This window comes from Rhinichthys klamathensis, unplaced genomic scaffold (assembly GCF_029890125.1).
Source record: "Rhinichthys klamathensis goyatoka isolate OS25496 unplaced genomic scaffold, OSU_Roscu_1.1 h1tg000461l_1, whole genome shotgun sequence".
Lineage (NCBI taxonomy): Eukaryota > Metazoa > Chordata > Actinopteri > Cypriniformes > Leuciscidae > Rhinichthys > Rhinichthys klamathensis.
This window is the reverse complement of record NW_026606950.1, coordinates 1059565-1081404: the sequence shown is the minus strand read 5'-3', so window position 1 is coordinate 1081404 and position 21840 is coordinate 1059565. Positions and strand designations below refer to the sequence as shown.

General features: G+C 38.1%; 1 protein-coding gene across 1 annotated transcript; it reads left to right on the top strand.

Annotated features, from left to right (window-relative positions):
• The first annotated feature begins 1447 nt into the window (after positions 1–1447).
• ccdc3b (coiled-coil domain containing 3b) lies at positions 1448–21480 on the top strand. Its single transcript, XM_056236667.1, has 3 exons — positions 1448–2120; positions 13464–13638; positions 20939–21480. The coding sequence occupies exons 1-3, from the start codon at positions 1765–1767 to the stop codon at positions 21221–21223; spliced, it is 816 nt and encodes a 271-aa protein (XP_056092642.1). The 5' UTR covers positions 1448–1764; the 3' UTR covers positions 21224–21480.
• Positions 21481–21840: the final 360 nt, after the last annotated feature.

Here is a 21840-nt window from a genome sequence, read left to right as displayed (position 1 = left end):
CATCCTTATTAAATTAGTCATTCTATCTCTATAATATCAATCCTGTCAGTCCTCCAAGTAAAGCAACATGAAGATGTTTGGTCTAATTAACTAAAATGCATAATTTCATCCAATATTTGAGTGATTTGTTTTGTCATTATCGAGCTATGTAGGGTGAAAATCTGGAATCTGAATTGTAATGGATTTACATTTGGTAAAATGTGTTAAATTAAACTGATAGTATTATAATCTTACTGGCTGCTAAAAGTATGCTCTGATTAGTAAATAATGACTGGCTAATTTCAAAGATTGCAGATGTGAAGAACGTGTCTGAAAGAAGAGATTCTCCAGAACTCTGTGGAGTTTCCTAAGGGATTCTGTGGGCTCAAAAACTGTGCAAATCTTCGGAGGTTCCACAGCTAAAACATCTGCACCTCACAGCATTCCTGCAAACACAGAACTCAAAATGCCCCTATAATGTGGGGAAGTAGAGGTTCCCTTGGGGTTCGTGCTGTAGGGTGATACATGTTCTGCGGGTTATTACATGTTATGCGATAAGGATTTGCTTCAGGGTACACTGTCCTGTCAGCTTGGACCTTAACTTTATGTATAATGTGCAATGGTTCATTATCCTCATTTATGGTTTATTGTCCTTCACAGCACACCATTATTTAAAAAAATATATATATAACTTCAAAAAAAACTTTTTTTTTTTAATTGGTCAAATCCTAATCTGTACACACACACAAAAGACTCAAGAAGCAAAAGTGCATTTTACATAGGACTTGTTTAAAAAAAATACATCATGAATCATTTTTATTACCCATTAAAGAAATATAATACTGATTACAAAACACTGTAAACTACATTTAAAGAAAATACATTTTTGCAGTGTATGTTATGGACATTTTGCAAATTTTTGCATGAGGAGCCTATTTGATAAGACGGAAAAAAAGACACTTCTGTTAATCATCCAAGTGTTCATGATTAGTTGCCAATGAGGATAATCCAAAAACGGCCAAATATTGGAGGATTATTGGCTTGGCATACATATCAGTCTGTCACTCTTTGTTTCCTCTCAGCAAAGCCAAACTGGAAACAAAATGAGTTAAAGATGTGGCAACCTCATGTGCATGACATACGAGCTGAGAATGTGGTAACATTTTACAATAACTTTAACATGTATATGAATGGTTTCATGACATTTCTTGGCATTACTTTTCAATTCCCAAATCACCACACATTTTGCTGGGGAAATTAACATATTGAACAATTTTGAATACATTTTCACTCTTTAGTCTTGCTTGGCATAATGATAAAATGACATCAGCAGTTCATGCTCCTGTTTCTGAGGGTACTGCAAAACTCAGACGACACTGTGTTAATAAAAACGTTTAAACCTTGTTTTGCACTGCTTTCTTGCCCGCATTGCTCAGGCGTGAGATGAAAGCTGAACTGAACCGTTTTCTCCTGAGCGTCACTGAAAGGCTCTCCACTAACCGCTGCGCGTAATGCACACGGCGCACATCGAAGAATGGAGAGCGATAAGACCTATAGATCAATCTAAACTCACAGAGATGCATTATACCTACAGCAGATAAAAAACAAACCTCAAACTGTCTTTTATATCAACGCGTATCCTTCACTGCATTGGAGAGTTTGGATATTATTGCGTGCGTTTTACGCGGATCTGGATAAGTCTGTTTTAGAGGGGATATTAGAGCGAACCGCGCGGGATTACTTTTATTAGAGGCAGTTTGCACGAGTAAGTTAAAGTTGCATGTCATGGGTTCTCTTCTGGCATTAATATTAGCGCTCTCCCTGAGCGCATCATGGGGATGCCAGCTGCCCCACGACTGGAGACCTCAGACGGAAGCGTGCCGCGCCGAGCTCGCGGAGATCATAGTTTTCGCCAAGGTGCTCGCCCTTCATAAGGAGTCTTACAGCGTGTACAACTACCTGCCGTGGCAGTACGACACGGATCTGTTCTTCTCCGCGGAGATCGAGCTGCTGTGCGATCAGGCATGGGGGAGCATGCTGGAGGTGCCAGCCGGCTCCAGGTTCAATGTCAGCGGGCTGGGATATTTCCCCTGCTACTCGTACAGCGTCATGGAGAACAACTCCTACTATTTCTTTTTGAGGTGAGAATGATTCAATTATTATTATTATTTAAAATGTCAATACTGGCTCGTCTTAAAGATGCATTTACTAATGTTTTGCTAAATGAAAAAAGAAACACTTTACGAAAAAAAAAATGAAGATGACTAAGACTAAGATGAAGACTTAAAACAAATCAGTCTTTTACATTGAAGGTCGCCCCCGCATGGGCACTGCCATACTGAGATCACATGACTAGCCATGTCATGCAACTGACTAACAATACTGATAAATATGATATAGTATACAGTAATTACTGTGCTAAAAGCATAAACGACAGGTATATCTAAACAGAAAAAGTAAACAAAACAATATGATGATATCAACATAGGGTACAACGGGGGTAAAGGCACACCGGGGTAAAAGGCACATTTGACTTTTTTCTTTTTTTAAACCAAATGGGACAAAAATTCAGCTCAGCACTTTTCTTAAGAGCCACTTTTGATGATGCACGTGGAAATTTGGCTGATCCTTGACACGATCAAGGACAGCAACCTGCACTAATCTGGGGTGTGTTTCCCGAAAGCATCGTTAGCCAACTATGATCGCAAGTTCCGTCGTTACCAATAGAGTTCAATGGGATTTGCGACCAACGACCATAGTTGGCTAACGATGCCTTCGGGAAACGCACCCCTGATCAATGTAGCAAATGAGTATCGATACAATTATTGTCTATATTTTGAGACAAATGTCTTGTTAATGATTTTCAGTTTTGTTCAAGATAATTAAAGCAACTGTTTTTCAATAACGGAAGAATATGTAAAAAGTATGGTATTTGGCACCCCTGCTGTTAGGCTAGCTAAAGGCATAACAACTAACATAATAATAAATAGCTGGCTGGCATAACATGGTTAGATTCAGATGGTAAATATCATATATTAGGTTGGGTGTCCATCTTAGAGATAATCACATATTTATAATGAAACCATTATATTTAAAAATGTGATGTTAATCATATCATATAGGCTAAATAGCATGTTTCTGTTACTACTGTAAAGCTACTGTACTGTATATTAAATTCTATAGGATCTCATTTAATGCTTTCAGAATCTTTACTTTTTTTTAATGTTTCTGTATTTTTTTAATTAACATATTTTGATGACAAAATAATTATCAAAGTAAATCTTAAATAGTACAAAGTTTGCTAAAGTGATTGTTTTGAACAAGTAGGCCTATTAAAATCCCCCTCTGGTCAATTATTGTATCCCTTAAAACTCATCTTTGATCACCAAAATTACATATTTAAACGTTTTCCCTTGAAAAAAATTCTTCATGCATAAAAATAGCTTTAATGTAACTCTACACCCTTGCCTCATAGTATAAGTGGTGCCATGAATATGCAAATGAGCCCCGCCTCCACTCACTCACTCAGCTCAGAGATCCACTGGTTGACGATCACACGTTGATCTGATTGGTTACAAGGTCGTTTGTGATGTCAGAAACACCAGCGATTTCAAACCGTGTTTTTGAGACTGTCTTATGGAGAAAATACTCAGCAATGGTGTTGACTTATGAATTTGCACATGGTTTGTCTTAAAGCATAATAAAAACACAACATAGATATATAAACAACATTAAAAGCTTTATTTTCACCATTAGGACTTGAACATAATTAAAAACATTATTTTAGCTATTTGTTTTGTGGCTTTTACCCTGTGTGAGGTAAATGGCCCACCTCATACATTTATAAGATTTTTAAACAAACCACATTTTTAAGATTTATTTTCACACAAAATCTGTTGCTCCATCAATGTTCAGTAAAAACATATCTATTTTTTCTGCAATCATACACTATAGGCGTAATGAAAAGGAATCAATGGAGCCTGAGTAAACAGTATAGGACTCCTGAGTAATGGAATGGGTCGGCGTTTGTGCAATCCAAACATAATGAGCAAGAGTAGAACAACACACTTTCAAATAAGCAGTCCTTGTGAGAGCACAAACAACACACAGGTCACAGACAAAACAAAAGATAAACAGCTTTAGTGTGAAGTGACAGCAGTTGGTAAACAGGGCCTATAGGTGTCAGTAAAAGTCCAAAACCACTGATGCTATTGAGACAAATCAAATCCAGATAAACAAAATGCTTCAAATGATGTAAACATATACCTATTGTCTCACATCATTTATAGTTTGCACGCACTCATTTTCATCAATCCGAATGAATTCAATCCAATTTCATTTTCTGAAAGGCCTATATAAACCTTAAACTTTGCAATCCGATTCACATTTTCGTTTACATGTGCATTTATGTATTTTGAACAAAACTTCAGCGCAGAAAAAAAGTGCTCTGGTAAACATACGCATCACAGCTTTAGTCGTATTTATGTGTTGACATGCTTTGTTTTTTCCCCCATTGATCGGACTCCACCCCTTTCAATTCGAATAAAATTAATTTCGTATCAAACTCGACTGAGGTCTTAATATGAAAGCTTTTCAATCAGACCACATCACCATTTTTAGATCATTTAATGTTTGCGGCATTCAGGGTTGCGTGACATATAAGAGTAAACAAACTAAATTAACAAAAGTCATTGCATGAGCTTCAAACCCACATCTCGCTCGGTCTCAGAGCATTGGTGCTTCTAGGACACAACTGTCTGACAGCTGTGCTCATTGTTACCGAAGAACTTGTGAATGTGTTTGGTTGGGTTATGTCAATGCATGGTCCACCAGACATAATCAACAAAGAATGAATATGTGCCGAACAACCCAAATCTCCCTCTATTTTCTTTCGTAATGAATGGAAAATGACTAACTTTGTGTATAATGATCATGAATACTGTGTATAATGATCACAACTTTTGTCAGACTTAATCAGCTCTGGCTTTTCTTTGTTTCTGTGTTTATAGTGAGAATGAAGTCACTCTGGCAGATGAACTTACAAAGGATGAGGTAGCTAGAACAGAAGTGCAGCCCATTTGGATAGGGAGAGATATAATATGATTATATGATACACTATTATTGTGATTTCACTTTTTCGCAAAGACAAACACTTCAGAAGTGATTTATGTAGTAATAGCATAAGGCTTGAATCTTTTGATGACTTTTTTGCTTGCATTTTCCCCTCATGCAGGGATAGATCACGCTCTGGCCAAGTTGTTTACTGGGATTGCACCTCATATACTGAATGTAAACTGGTATCTCAGAGCTGATAATATAACCTGTTTTACCAAAGTAATTTTGCTTGTTGGGTCTATGACACTCTTTTGACACTCAGTAGTTTCTTTAATATTATTGTTTTTTAATAAATACTACTGTTTTTTTTTGTGCACTTTTCATAGTATTTTATGTACCCTAAATACTCACCTTTAAATAATATTTCACACTTTTTAGATAATTCAAAGGGGTGGTATAATGCCCTTTTCACAAGATGTAAAATAAATCTCTGATGTCCCCAGAGTGTGTATGTGAAGTTTTAGCTCAAAATACCCCACATATATTTGTATATAGCATGTTAAAGTTGTCACTTTTTGAGGGTTAGCAAAAACGCACCGTTTTGTGTCTGGCCCTTTAAATGCAAATGAGCTGCAGCTCCCGAGACAGTGGGCGGAGCTTCAAGAGTGTGTGTGTTAGCAGCTCCGATTACCTCACGCAGACACACGCTTAAATGTCAGAAACTGTTTTGCCTTTTATGTTTAAACCGGAGTCAGACAAAGATGGAGAGACTAAGAAGAAGTGACAACATGTAGAATGCAACAGGACATCTCTGAATGGTTAGTTGATGAATTTATGTTGCTGATGTGGAGTTAACTATCTTCAATTAGCATATTCTGTCAGGATAATCTTTAAATCGCTTGTATAGGAACTGTTGTGAGACGCACACAGAGTGACTACAATAGCTCTTCCTCTTCTCAATGTGGACTGCGTGTTCCCGGGGGCGGGGTTTATGTAAATTTTAGGGTTAGTGATGTCACTGACCCGGGAGGAAGCTCGTGTAGTTCCTGCCAGCCGTTTGTTGTAGTCCTTAAAAAACGATTTCTTTAAAAGCAAATCTCTCCCTTTACTTTGAACTTTGAGCGTTGTAACTTTGCAGATGTTCTTTATGCTCAAACAGCAACATTACACACTAACTAGAGTTAGAAAAGTGAAATGATAATCAACCACCCCTTTAAAATGAAAATAAAATGAAAAATATAGCTTGACTGGAAATAGCACATAATGTTCTCTTAATAAATTGTAGGTCATGGTGGAGGAAAAAACACCACAACTACAGTAAGAAACAATAAAAGTGTATAGGCCTATACAGTACATCATTTTTTGCATAATATTTACTGTAATGGCTTAATTCATTAATTCATAATTTTCATCATTTAAATTTGAAAAGACTGGTTTCAACACACAAGTAATATGATTAAATTTACACATATACAGAACCATATTGTCTCTTTTTATTTATTTTATATTATTTTCAACTACATGTATCTACAGGGTCAAACCAGGTCACTGTGAATGAAGTCATAACCATAACAGAAAGAGAGAGTGAAGGTAGCAGGTTTTCACGTTATTCTAAAATTACCTGACATTAGTCCTCTGAAAAGATTCCAACATGCATTACAACAGATGATTGTAAGTATGATCCATGCTTGTAGCACACTCATCATTTTAGTTGCAGTTCATAACAAATTACTAACATTCTTGAAACACATGTCAGCCAGTCTCAAAAACGGAGCATTTAAAACAGCCCTGGAATAACTTCATTCCACAGAACATAGAGTCGAACTGCCCGGCTGACCTGAGGGCAGCAGGTTATAGGTCTAATAGAGTGCTAACAGGCTGTTTTGGCATTTCATCAGGAGTTTGGGAGATCACGTTTACAGTTTTTGTCTCCTGTTATCTGACAGAAAAGTCTTTTTTTTACAGCAGGTCAGAACTGACCTCACCCTCACATTCTCCACGTTAGCCTTGATTTCATTTCTCTATAAAGTGGAGCTTGCTAAGATTTCAAAAACATAAGTTAGCTTGTCCCTCATTTCTTGATCTCTTGGAGTTCACGGTAAAACCATTGAGACATGCCCTGATGTCATTCAGTGAACAAACTCACTTAGGGTTCATAAGGTCATGTTACTCTCCAGCATGTTTCACTTAGAGTAATGCTGAAAGATTCTGTCATGCATTTGTGCTGCAAGAGAACACTGGAATTGCCATATGATAGCTTTGTTTGAGGAACAGTCTAATATTTAAGCAATTATACATGTGATGAACTTGCACACACATCTCATCCATTCTGCATATTCTAACTGGCGCGTCATGTTTTGTTCTGACACATAAGAACCAATACCAGCGAATGAGGTCAAACCGAGATGCCAAGACATTTCCAATTGCGAAAATGAGGAGGGGTTAAATTCTGAATATTGACATAGGTTATAATCTATTTTGAGTTGAGAGGACCATGTTTATGGTACTTTTATGTGCTTTTTAAAAATATTTAGCTTCTTATTTTACTTTCATTGAACGAATAAGAGCATTCAGGACTTTATTTTGGCGATCCACCTCAAAAACAACAGTGTATGGTTTTGGAATGGCATAAGTGTAATAATGACAATTAATTGTTTTAAATGGGAGGGGGGCTGATCCTTTAGATCTAATGGAAGACTTCTGGTTCTTTGTTTACCCTTGACTTGACTTGTATTCTATGTTATGGGTGTTGAAGCAGTGAACATTTCCATTCTGCTCTCTCTTGACTTCCAAATTTCCTGTGAAATGTTTCGAACAAGAGTCCCCAAAGCCACCCTCAATTCAACTTGGCATTCAGACTTAATTCCGGAGAAGATAAAGGGAAACACAACTTCAAAATGGCCCACTTGTTGAGCAGACTTGGACTTTGCCTCAGTGTACATGCTGAACTTTTCTTCCCTCTCTTTTAATGTCCCATATGTCATGAATCTGAGCCGTGAACCAATCAGACAGCTGGTTCCAGTTTGGCAAGACAATTCTCACCAGTCAAACCATCAAACAAAGCCTGAGAAACTGGAGACACTCTGCATGGAAACAATAATTAATGCAATATGGTGCACAGAACAACTACATTGAGGTTTCCTTGAGAGGCTCTCTTGTTTAATAAAGGGTGGCCAGTGCATTATAAAGGGTGTATCCTGAAGATGTATGAACACGTGTAGGAGATCAGGAGGAACCATCTGAATGTTATTTAGTATTGGTTGTTAGCACACTGCTCTCAAGAAATGTAGGGAGAAGTTTGGACATGCTTACCTTAAATGTATTAAGAAATTGAATTACGTTGCAGCATAAACTATGCAAATTGATATGCCGTCACATGTTCCATGGTTCACTAGAGCCTGTGTAATCCACACTTTATCTAAACATTTGTATCTCAAAACCTTTACAATAAACAGGCACTGTTATTAAGCAAGTATTCAACGCCTTGCCAGAAAAAACATGTTTACTAAATATTTATTTCTCATATACTCATAGAGCCTCTTTTTGGATTCTCAGGAGAGTGACACTCCGTCCTTTGGAATGTACAAATAAAATATTGCCTTAATTTTAGGAATAGTTCTTCCAGAAATGGAAATTCTGTCGCCATTTACTTACCTTCATGTTTAAAAAAAAGAAAGAAAAGAAAAGAACATTTGAAGGATGCACACGCTCCTGAATGGAACAATCTGGCAAACTTGACCATATCAAGCTCCAAAAAGCACAGGAAACCCCCTTTGTAAATTATCTTAAAATATACTAAGAATTCTAGTAATAATAGCCTTTCAAATGCATTACAGATAGAAATGTGCTTTTTTTGCTCTTTAAGGTGCTCAACACCCATGGTCACCATGAACTGACATTGGGTCTCATTCATGAAACATTCGTAAATATACGAGTAAATATTAGAGTGGTTTGCGCGTAAATAGACCTTGATCTCCTGATTCACAAATACTTCGTAAACGTCAGATGTGAGAGTGAAATGTGTGTGTGTGTTAATGAATTCCAATCAGTCGTAAATGGGATGCGTGTGCACGCTCATTCTCAATTACCATAAATCCCGCCCATTAAATCCGACTGACAACTAAATATGGGCATCATATTATTTGATTTGATTTTTCTGGTAAATTTACGATGAAATAACCACAAAACAAAAGGAGTAGGCTGAAGGGGGCTTATGTTTGCCTACCCTATTTATTTATTTACCCTATATTATGACACCAAACGAAGGATTTCAACATGTCTTCTCAAAAGCGAATGAAAAAGAAAAATTTCTCAAATGCATAAATCAAAGTTTTATTATCAGAAGTTCATTCAAAACACCACATTTTATTTTAAAGCGTAGGCTACATAGTGGCGTATCAGGTCCTAAAAAAAGCAAGCTTGGCAGCATATTGCAGATGCAGTTACTGGAGTTTCATCTGTTAATCAAACAGTCCCAGAAGTAAAAAGAAAGACCGTATGTAATTACTATATATAATATTTTTTCAAAATGCTGTGTAAATATGTACCCGATTAAGGTGAATTAAAATGCAGCCTTAGTTATTAATGAGCAAAACGTTCGTGTGTTAAGCGCACTATTTACGCGTGGCTGGGAGCAGGTGTAGATTTCTTTCGTACCAACGAACATTTGGAAAATACGAACATTTTAATGAATCCGAAAATTTACGCCAGAACCACTTTACACACGATTTAAACAAAAATTTGTTCGGCTCGTGTTTGAATGAGACCCAATGTACGGAAAAGAGGAGTGTATATTCTTCAAAATATATCCTTTTGTACTCAACAGAAAACTAACCACATAACTGTTTGCTAAAGCTGAGACTCAAGACTTGGGCATTTAGTACAAAAAGATTCTGGAGCTCAGTGGAAATCCATCAGAGAATTCTGGAACTCGAGTTGGGTCTAGATGTTCCAAGTCTGGCAATGAGCACAGCGTTTGTAAAAGCCCCTGAGCTTCTGATGCCCCTCTAAAGAGTCTGAATTAGATCCAGATGGAGGGACTCTCTGCTGTCAAGGTCCAAAGCCAATGTTTCCGTCAGGGAAAATGGCCTATAGAAGCCAGGTGGAAAACTATTCACCTCAAACCCATTTCCCTCATTGACAGCAATGGCGTTTGAAGCCAACAAACCTATGAACAAAGCTTGCATATGATTGTATATGCATAATAGCACCAGGGGAGGGGAGCCTTAATTAACGAGACCATTCAAAACTCTCTAACATATGCACATGCATTAACTTGTCATTTGTTTTGAGTAACTGTGTTTTCCTTTTTCCAAATGACTCAAATGGAAAAATATACATTGAAGATGATTACACGTGCGTGCTGCAAACCATTAAGCTTGCATTTGGATGTCTTAAAGGAGTACAAACAAAAGAAATATTCCTGTAAGCCAATGGTGGCCAAATTACACACTGAATGAAGGAGAACAAACGTTGTGAAGAGTCTGTAAAGTGAAAGTCTCATTTTCCCCACATTGTGCCAATGTAACCATGTTTTTTTTCATTCATATTTTTAAAAACCACCCTTGAAACTTTGATAACAGACTTTCCTCATTTCCTCACTGCTTGGAAGTGTGTGTGTATTTGTAAAAGTTTGCAAGACTGCGGGGCGAAACAGCAAGAGACCAGCCAAAAAGCAGCTTTGAACGCCAATCACAAGTAATGAATTCTTCACTTACATAGATAGAGATGCAAGAGAACAAAGAGGAAAGAATAGTCCTCCGAACGCTATGCGTACAATTACTGGGACAATTACGCTGTATAATTAACCTCTAGTTTTAATATATATGTTTTCACTACTCACTATTTTGCTTTAAACGTGATACTTTTGCTAATGCTTTAGGAAAAACAAATACAAAGGCAGCTCTAATACAAACACACACACACACACATGTAAAGAACACAAATAGAGCTGTCCCAGCCTCACCTCCCCTCTCCTCTCCTTGGCTGCTTCCCTCTGTAAAAATATATGGGTCATTGACATTAAGTGTCCCAAGTGGTGGTGAACTATTACAACACTGAGGCCCACACAGGAGAAACAAAAATACACAAAGATTGTGCGACTTTTGTAGTATAGCATGCTTTTGTAGTGCTAATCTTGTTCCTTATATTTGATACACCCTATATGGTATGAATATTGTAACAGGCTGAAAACATACATTATAAAGCTAGCTTTAACATTTTTTCCCACAACGTGTGTTGCGATGTCATTGATGGGTAGTCTAAAGCCCCTTTCACACAGAGATTCCGGAAAATACACGGATAAAGCGACCCGGGATTTGACCCGGGTTTGTTTGATTTTGCTTCATTCACACTGCCAGTGATTTGCCGGAATCAGAGAGCGCGTTCACACACAACCCGTGTATGTTCCGGAAAGACACGTGACATCGATGTGACATGTAATGTCTCAGCAACATATAGTTTGCTTATGAGCTGCGATTTCTCTCTGGAGAAACCACGCTTGTGCATTTTTTTCTCTGACTCGATCATAAACTAGCGCATTACGTACCGTTTCCCTAGCCTGCTTTCACTTCACTTCAGCGTCATCATTACGACACGGCATTGGTTACGGCTTTTGTTCACACAGCGCGCGTTCCGGGTCTGAACACGGCAATGTTACTAGGTCCCCAACCCGGCATCGATCCCGGCATCAGTCCCGGGTCGTGTTTGCGTTCACACAGAAGGCACTCTGGCAATTTGCCGGCAATTTGCCGGGTTCAAAGCGCTGTGTGAAAGGGGCTTAAGTGGTTTTGAGCATGTAGGTATTCACTAAAGTGGTTGGTTACTGGCTCAAATTAGTCAAAAGACCACTCTAAAGCTCCATGGTGTGACAAACGTCCACTGTAGGCAAGCTTGATGAACCCATGTGGAGTTTATTGAAATCCAAAACAATGGACAAATACAAGATAAACCGAGACTTGACATGACCATGAAACAAAGACTCATCAACAGCAGGTTACCAGCCCGATCTCACGGCAATTCGTACAAATTTTACGAGGTGGCTAATGCGTACTAATTCATACGACCTCACTCGTACAAATTAGTACGATTTTTGCTAATTCGTACATATTTTACGAGTTACCAAATTCGTATGAATTCGTACGAATGACCTACCCCCGACCCCGCCCCTAAACCTACCCATCACGTGGGTTTAGACAAATCGTACGAGTGAGGTCGTATGAATTAGTACGAATTAGTCACCTTTTAATCACTCATACGAATTGGTCGTGAGATAGCGTTGAGGTTACACATAAAAATACTAGACAAGAGACCAAATAAACATTAGGGCTATACACACAAGACTAATGACCAAACAAGAAACACCTGAAACACAATGAAACAATGAACCAATCACTACGTGACACAAAAGACAAGTAACCAATAAGAACATTTATATATATATATATATAATTTATCATTCACTTTGTAAAATCGTAAGTCAAATTGCTTAGAAAAGTACTAGCACACCTCTTCTCATTAAACCTGAAAATGTATCATTCATTTACATAGTGCAGATTGTGTGGGAAGAATTTAAAGGGGTGGTATAATGCCCTTTTCACAAGATGTAAAATAAATCTCTGATGTCCCCAGAGTGTGTATGTGAAGTTTTAGCTCAAAATACCCCACATATATTTGTATATAGCATGTTAAAGTTGTCACTTTTTGAGGGTTAGCAAAAACGCACCGTTTTGTGTCTGGCCCTTTAAATGCAAATGAGCTGCAGCTCCCGACACAGTGGGCGGAGCTTCAAGAGTGTGTGTGTTAGCAGCTCCGATTACCTCACGCAGACACACGCTAAAATGTCAGCAACTGTTCTGCCTTTTATGTTTAAACCGGAGTCAGACAAAGATGGAGAGACTAAGAAGAAGTGACAACATGTAGAATGCAACAAGACATCTCTGAATGGTTAGTTGATGAATTTATGTTGCTGATGTGGAGTTAACTATCTTCAATTAGCATATTCTGTCAGGATAATCTTTAAATCGCTTGTATAGGAACTGTTGTGAGATGCACACAGAGTGACTACAATAGCTCTTCCTCTTCTCAATGTGGGCGTGTTCCCGGGGGCGGGGTTTATGTAAATTTTAGGGTTAGTGATGTCACTAACCCGGGAGGAAGCTCGTGTAGTTCCTACCAGCCGTTTGTTGTAGTCCTTAAAAAACGATTTCTTTAAAAGCAAATATTTCCCTTTGCTTTGAACTTTGAGCGTCGTAACTTTGCAGATGTTGTTTATGCTCAAACAGCAACATTACACACTAACTAAAGTTAGAAAGTGAAATCATAATCAACCCCCCATATTTAGGGTGAGCGGTTCAAATCATATTTTAATCATATTCCACGCATGATGATTATGTGTCATATAATGTTGTGTGTGTTGCGTTTCTTCTCAGGATGGACGAAAACTACAGTATCATTCCTCACGGAGTCAACTTCCAGGACCCCATCTTCCCTGACACCCCGGAGAACCACCGCATGTTTGCCAGCTTGTTCCAGTTTTCCAACTGCACCGCTGGCACACAGGTTCACACGTACACCCCAGACTGGGAGGCCCAGGAGGACAACCGAGTGAGCTACTTTTAATATATTAAAATAATAATAGAATCTAACAAGTAAAAGATTCATTTATGTCAAAGTATTGTAGAGGTCCATTGGAAACACAGACTATTACTTCAATAACAAAAAACGTGCAACTTATTTTTTGGATCACAACCAACCCATTAAAAACCTGTTATAGACTTAGAAAATTCCACTTTATTTTGATAGTACATTTCAAAGTAACTTTGCAACCTGTACATTTCAGCTACCAGTCTTTAGCGTATTAGACTACCAGCTTAATATCTGAAAATAACACTTTTTTTCATGCTTGTATATTGCTTGTTCGGGTCTTTTGCATGTCTCTGTGTGGTTCTCTTGGCTTGTGAAAGGATCAGGGACTCTAGCAGACGTTTTTGTGGCTATTGCATGCTGAACTTATAATTCAACATTTCAGTGGAAGATGTGCCTAAACATCAGCTAGTCTGCCAGAGGAATCCAGCAACAATTAGTAGGCAACTTCTCTCGAGAATCCAAACTAACTGATATCTTCAAACCTATATTTTGCTGTCAATTGGGATTCTGGGTCCAAGTCTCAAGGGCAGTAAGAGAAATGATTGCTGGGATATTAACATTCCTCTCTGGACATCCTTTCTTCTTTAGTTTTTCACTTGGGAGAACTTGTTTTGTATAATTTTGGTGGGATGTTTAAACTCTAAACCAGAGGTTCTCAGGCTTAAATTGCGACTCCACATTGGGTTGTGGGAGATTTCTATGTTATTGATGGCATATTGTTTAAAGTTCCTTGAGCATAATCTTTATAGCCAACGAGTTTTAAAGCTGTTTGCTAGTACTTACAAAACAGGATTCACTCTTCTTATTTGCATTAGGACCAAATACTGATATACTGAGAGTCACACTTTCAATTTCTTGTGGTAAAAACATGCAAGGCCAGCACAATCGGCCCAACGACATTTTCCGATAAATGGGTGAAGGTTTAAACTGTGGATTCGGTCTTTTCAGTGTGGCAAAGTAATTTAATTTACAATTTACTTTTATCTGCCTCCATTTTATCACGACCTTGAATTTAGGTTAGAATGCTAATTGATTATTGGTCATGTGTATAATATTTTAACTACACATTTGATTATTCTATTTAACTCTTTACTCTTACTGTGCTTGTTATGTCGCTCAGGGTCTCGCAACGGCTGTTCTTTTACATGGATCCCACGGTCCCAAACTCGCCAGTCCGATTATTAATCAGAGGTTATGGCTAATACTATTTAAAAGCCCGCCCATGCTTTCTGTCATGATCCCTGTACTGTCTTGTGTTTTGTAGGACTTTTGTGTTGAAGTATATGTTCACTTCCTGTGTTTGGTTCCTGTTTTGCCTTATACCTTGTTTGTCACCATGGTTACCCTCATTAGCTCCCATGACATCAGTCACCAACACCTGTCCCTCGCCAGCCCCTTGTTAACCAGTCCATTTAAACCTCGAATACGTTTACATGCAGCCAATAACCCGTTCAAAACCGGGATATTAGCAATAACCCGGTCGCGCACGGCAGTGACTACGTTTACATGCAGCCAATTTTCAGGTAATGGTCGGGTTAAGGTCACTATTCGGGTTTCTGAAACATTAGGAATAACCCGTTTACATGCGTGAGCAGAGAGAGTTTCTCCTGTATACATGGAATCGCAATATCCCGATGTAAACGGCGACGCACAGTTAGCGTCAAGACGTATGGACAACCTTAAGACGCAATATGCGTCATTTCCGATTCTTCTTCCTTTATCCAAAGACAACAACAACAGCAGCAGCACGCGGATAATGAATAGTTCGGGGCAGATAGCGATCGCTTTCGTTTGCGCTTTGGTGCTGGTACTGACCTCGCTCCAAAAGTATGCTGTGCTGCGTCTCGCCATGTTTACTTCCGGTATACTGCACGCAGGTTTCTGTATGCGCCGAGAAGTTCCTATACTCAAAAGACCAAGATTCGTTGCGAATAGAACATGCGCAGAACACACATCACTATGGGGATATGCCGATGCACGTTTACATGACCAAAAATTCGGGTTAGAAAAGGGGTGCCCCAGGTATCATATCCCGGTTTTTAAAATCCGGGATATAAGCATATTCGGGTTTTTGCAGGTGTTTACATGGCCGTGCGTGACCGAGTTATTGCTAATATCCCGGTTTTGAACGGGTTATTGGCTGCATGTAAACGTAGTTCATGTAAACACCGGCAAAAACCTGAATATGCTCATATCCCGGATATGTATTCCTGTCGTTGTTCCCCATGCCTCCTCTTTGTGGATGTTACCCTTGTTTTTGGATTATCTTGCGTTTGTGTTTGTCCATTAAACTTGTGTTTGCATATGGATTCTAAAACACAGTGTTGGGCAGTAACGCGTTACTAGTAACGCAGTTACTTTTGACAGTAACTATTACTGTACACATTACTTTTTAAATAAATTAACTCCGTTACCGTTACCATATGGCGCGTTGTCCGTTACTTTTTTAAATTAATTAGTTGCTGGAGCGGCTGAGAAGTGTGCGCTGTCATCACACAGTACGAGAGCACTGAAGAGACTGCTAGCATTATACAGAGCGAGAGGACACATAACAAACTCACTGGACACTGAGTTGTTTACGTACACCTGAGGCAGCGCGAGCACGGAGATTACAAGCTGCACGGAGAGCGCTGAGCACTTGATGCGCATTTAAAACACAGACAGCGAAACGGTATGAATACAGAACACTTAAGTGCACATTGCCATATCATTATAAAGTAATTAATTTGACTAGATGCTGCATCAGCAGAGAAAGAACAGAAGCTTGCCCTCGAGTCTGAGAGGAATAACATTAGTAACGGCTAACTTACCTCAAGCGATTAAAGCAATGTGACAAAAACACACGCAGACCTGACCCACATGTTTTATGTCGCAATTGTTACCATCTATTTGCATTAGTTTATATCCAGCTGGTCACTTTTATACATTCATTAGCCGGCGAAGTTGTATTTTTAAAACTAGTGACGTGATTGATTGCTTACATTGATATGTTCATGCAGACGACATCAAGTCTAATCAAGTGTTCAAAAATTTAAGCAAATAAAGTGAAAGACTGTACATGTGTTACGAACTGCTCCGAGACTTGGAGGTGAAGATCCAAATGCAGCTTTAATATAGAATAGTCGTACAGGCAGGGTCAAGAGTCAGCAGTAGTGATGTGACATTTGAACCGAGGCATCGGAGCTTGTGTCGAGAAAAAATGGGCGTGCCAGATGAAGCCGCGATTCGAGGCTTGTGTTGTTAACTTGAAAATCACGTGACTGATGACAAACGAGGCCTCGGTTTGTGTGGATAGATACGTCATCGGTTCGGTCTGAGTGTCGCTTCTGGATAAAGGGGGTTCGAAACTCGCGCCACCTTGTGGGTGTTGTCTTCTTGTCAGGAGTAGTAGAAGCAGTTGTAGCGTGTCAGAGAGTTAGAGAACTCTCATTGTCGTTATTGTGTCATATATGTGTTAGGGCTGTATATTACATTATATCAGGTTAGAATAATTATTAATAATAATTAATAATTGTTATTATTAATCATAGTAGCTATATTATAGTCTTGTTATATTAATTAGATAAGATTATTTGGATTGCTTTGGATTTTGGGTAGCTTAGATTTTTGGATCTGGACTGGACTGCTTTTTAATTTGGATAGCACTTTTGGATTTGTTTGCTTTTTATGACATCTTCCTTTTCCATGGTAATGGAGCCAGCAAGAAAGAGGAAATCCTCCCCTGTCTGGGCTCAACAGAAGCATCAGTATCTTCATTTATACCCGCTGGCACTGACATTTTATGTTCCCCTGCATCCTCTGTTCCTTGTGAAAGGATATTTTTCCAAGGCTGGAGAGGTTTTGTCCAAGAAGAGGAATTGTCTAAACCCCAACACACTTCAAAAAATTAATTTTCTCAATAAAAATCTATTGCAATCCTTCCTTCCTTACTTTATTACACTTCCTTTCCACATTTTTTTAAAATAATTAATTAACTGTGTGTGTGACAGTTCTCTGTACAAGTAAATGCAGACAGAGAAAGATACACGTTTTATTTCATACCCAGGCAATGGACAAATGTCTGCACAGATCTCTTTATTATTGCAAATGAAAGGTTACAGAGACATTAACAATGAGAAGATAAATAAATAAATAAATAAATCAGAGCGGGAGGGGGGTGGGTCATTGGTTCAGAATGAATTAATTTGCCTGCTGTTTCTTTGCACAGTAGCTAGGTGTCACTAGTGAGCAATGCTGAATGAAGCTTACAATCAGTGACAATGAGGTACAGGTGAATGTGATCAGTGATGATGAGTCCAGGCAGTGAGTATGGGAAATGTAGTTTGTGAGGAAGTCTATTGTGGAGCGCCCTCTGGTGGCTCTCGAGGGCACTCCAGCTGGTGATCGTTACAACATGTAATATAGGTCTACATTTATGTAATTTTAATGCTCTGGCCTTTGCAGATATTTAAATATGGGCATCTTCTTTAAGCTTGAATCATATAAATGGTAACACTTTACAATAAGATTACAATTTTAGCATTAAATGTGGTTAATACATGTTGTAGTAATATCATTCATTGTTAGATGTATTTGTATCTCCTTAGTTAATGTAGGCCTATACTATGAACTAACAAGAATGATCAAGGTACAATTGTATTGCTCAAATATTAATTCATGCAGTAAAAACCACAGTGGTAAAAAAGTATACTGTCAGCTGCATGAACATATCAATGTTGAGAAAGCAAACAAGTCACTAGCTTTAAAAATGCTTGTTTTGTTATTTATTTCAGAAATCCTTGATATATTCAGTTTGTCCTGGTCTGACTTAAATAAAATAGTGTTTAAAAATTACTTTCTGTGTAAGTCAGTTTTGTGTTTGTATAGACCATAACGCATAAAAGGGCATTAATGGGAACATTTAAGAACTTTCTTTAAAAAAGTAACTAAAAAGTTACTTTTAACACTAACAGTAACCCATTACTTTTTGGTGTAAGTAATCAACAAAGTAATTGAGTTACTTTTTGAATGAAGTAACTAGTAACTGTAACTAGTTACTATTTCTTAGTAACTAGCACAACACTGCTAAAACACAGGTCATGAATTACACTTTTTTTAAAATTATTATTTACAATATTATTAAAACTATAATAGTATCTGAATAATACTTAAATAGCACTGATCTAAATCTTTAAACATTACATGCATTCATACTGTTGTTGTATTGTGACTTTTGTCAAGTCTAGTCAAGTCACCTTTATTTCTATACAGATTGTTTCGAAGCAGTTTCACAGTAATAAACTGGAAAAAAACGATCAATGCAAACTTCATCAGATATAAGACAAATTCAAATTCTGCTGTAAAGCAGCTCTACAGAAGACAATAGTGTTGTTATTCAGCTCAAGTCAGGGGCCTGTACTGGTTTAGGTGGCTAGCCAGGTGTGTTTCAGTTTAGTTTGCCCCAACCCTGGGTTTTAGGCACCATGAAAGTGGTTTGGCTTTTAGCAGTGTTCATCACCATAGTAGGCCTAACTCACGCTCCACGGCTAACCTGGTCCGGGGCAAGTTATGCTCCAGGTAAGAGGTTGCTAAACGAACTTGGACCTCTTTCATAGACAGCTATTTTCTTCTTGCTGTGTAAATTTATTTCAATTCTGAATATTTGAATACTTTTATTTAATAAGTGAATTGTGCTGCTGCTCTCGCGAGAAATTAATTTCAATGAGTTTTGAATGAGTTTCACTCTTTCTCAGCATGTGATTGGCTGTTCGCTACTGATGTCACACCTAAACTCCTAAACTCAGGATCAAAGCCTGAGTTGACAGAGAAAGTTGATGATCAGCATCATGGTACCAACAAAGCCTGGTTGGATTGGTTTGGTTTTGTCAACTCGAAACTAATCCTGCAACCCTGAGTTTGTTCAACTACCATCATGGTACAGGCCCCTGTTCAGTGTTGATGCAGTTCAGTATCATTGTTAATGTTGCGAGATTCATCTATTATCAAACAAAGTCCAATCAGCAATAAAACGGCTCTGCAGAAAACAGTGTCTTCTTCATTCAAGTTTTGTTCTCATCCAATAGTGTCAGTGCAGTCAATGAATATATTGTGGAATACAACAGGGGACATTTAGAAGAATATACTGGTCTCTCTTTCATTACAATGAAGAACATTCATTCCAGTATTTTTTTTTAAATCCTTTCTTTTCATTTTGTGATTAAATGATGATAGAATTTCCAGTTTTGGGTGTCTTCATTGCTTTTAAACTGTAATCATCTAAGCAGTCCTGGCTGCTGGATATCATAATGAATATGATTAAGCAATAACATTCCCCATGCCTTTACCATACGTCTGTGAGAGCAGTCAACAAAAGATTGATCCCCATAACTGAAAGTAGCACCCAATGGAAACCAACCCTGTCTTCTTCAGTTAACAATCATGTAAAGAAAGGGTTTTTCCAGATTTATTTATATCGGCCAACTTTTTCTTTTTTCTTTTTTTTTTGCTACACTGATGCCAGAAGAACTTTTGAATGACCTCAGTACTTTCATATGACCTCTAATTAGTTTTCTAAATATATTCCACACTACATTGACGACAGTCTTTACATGTTTAAATCACGCAAATCTACAATCACATCTGACCTACATGCAGGATCAGATGCAAGCATGATGGTTAGATCTACCCAGGAAATCCACACTTACAGAAAAGGCCCAGCTGTGACTAATTTTCAGATGTAAAATCTTTTTCAGGCAAGACTCGGGAACACATGTGAGAGGCAAGCATCAATTCTTTGCTTTCCCCATGGATTATGAAGTTACCGTTGCGTATCAAGAACAACAAATGTTATCAAAATGAGTTTCAGCTGCTTTGATTTCCAACTGATAATCAGAGCCTGATTAAAATACAGCCAAATTACTCATGTTTTCTCTCTATATCATACTCCTGTACAGTAAGTTGAGCAATGAAGGACTTTACACCAAGCTGTACTTAAAAAAAATAAAAAAGCACCACATAGCTGTAAATGAAAGATTAAATAGCTGTTCTGAGTGGTTGTGATTTTGTTTAGTGTAACACTTTTGCTTTTGGTGAAAACGGAGTTGCTTGACACTGGAAACTTTTCCAGTTCAAGAATATTCTACTTGTTTTAAAATTGCCACAAAAGACTCAATCTGCTTCTGAAGTTTATTTTAGACCATGTTTATAAGTATAGGAGCCAAACAGATGAATTTTGTACTTCCTGTTTACTTCAATTTACTTTCTGTTTACTTTCCTTTAGCTATGGTGCTCCAATGTGCAGAAGGCCTTATTTGAGGAGGAAGAGAAAGTCAAAAACCTCTCTCAAAAAGTGAAAATCCTGGAAAAGGCCAACAATCACCTGAGAGACAAGGTGAAGAACATGAAACGTCTCTTGAGGCAGGCCAAACGAGAGACCAAAGAGCCCGTTCAAAGCTTCAAACAGCTTCACGAAGCCGAACCAGAGTTGCCCCATCCACAGCAGGACACCACCCAGGACCAGAAGCCTACTCTCAGGAAAATCCTGCCCAGAAAGCTCAAGAACTAAGAGCTGTAGTTCCTGCACTGAAGGAACGTCGATTGAAACGATGGTGTATTGGCAGACCTAGACTAATGCTGAAAGCTCATAGGGATCTATGAAGATAGTGTAGCCTTCAAAACGTTCTCATCTGCAATGAACTGTGGATTATCCTTCAAAATGGATAGACAAATAAATCCATCTTGCAAAGAGGCATTAGACTAGTTCAATTGTTCTTTAATAACTTCAGAAGGTTTAGACAAACAGCTTTCTTCATATAATAAGGCTACAGTCATGGCCAAAATTGTTGGCACCCTTGGTAAATATGATGTAAACTGGCTGTAAAAAATAAATCTGCATTGTTTATCCTTTTAATCTTTCATTCAAAAAATTGGCAAAAAAACCTTTCATTGAAGTAAAAGAATTGAAAGTGGGGGGGGGAAATCACATTATGAAATAAATGTTTTTCTCCAAAACACGTTGGCCACAATTATTGGCACCCTTTTATTAAATACTTTTTGCAATCTCCTTTTGCCAAGATAACAGCTCTGAGTTTTTCTCCTATAATGCCTGATGAGTTTGGAGAACACCTGACCTGAGATCAGAGTCCATTCCTCCACACAGACTCTCTCCAGATCCTGCAGATT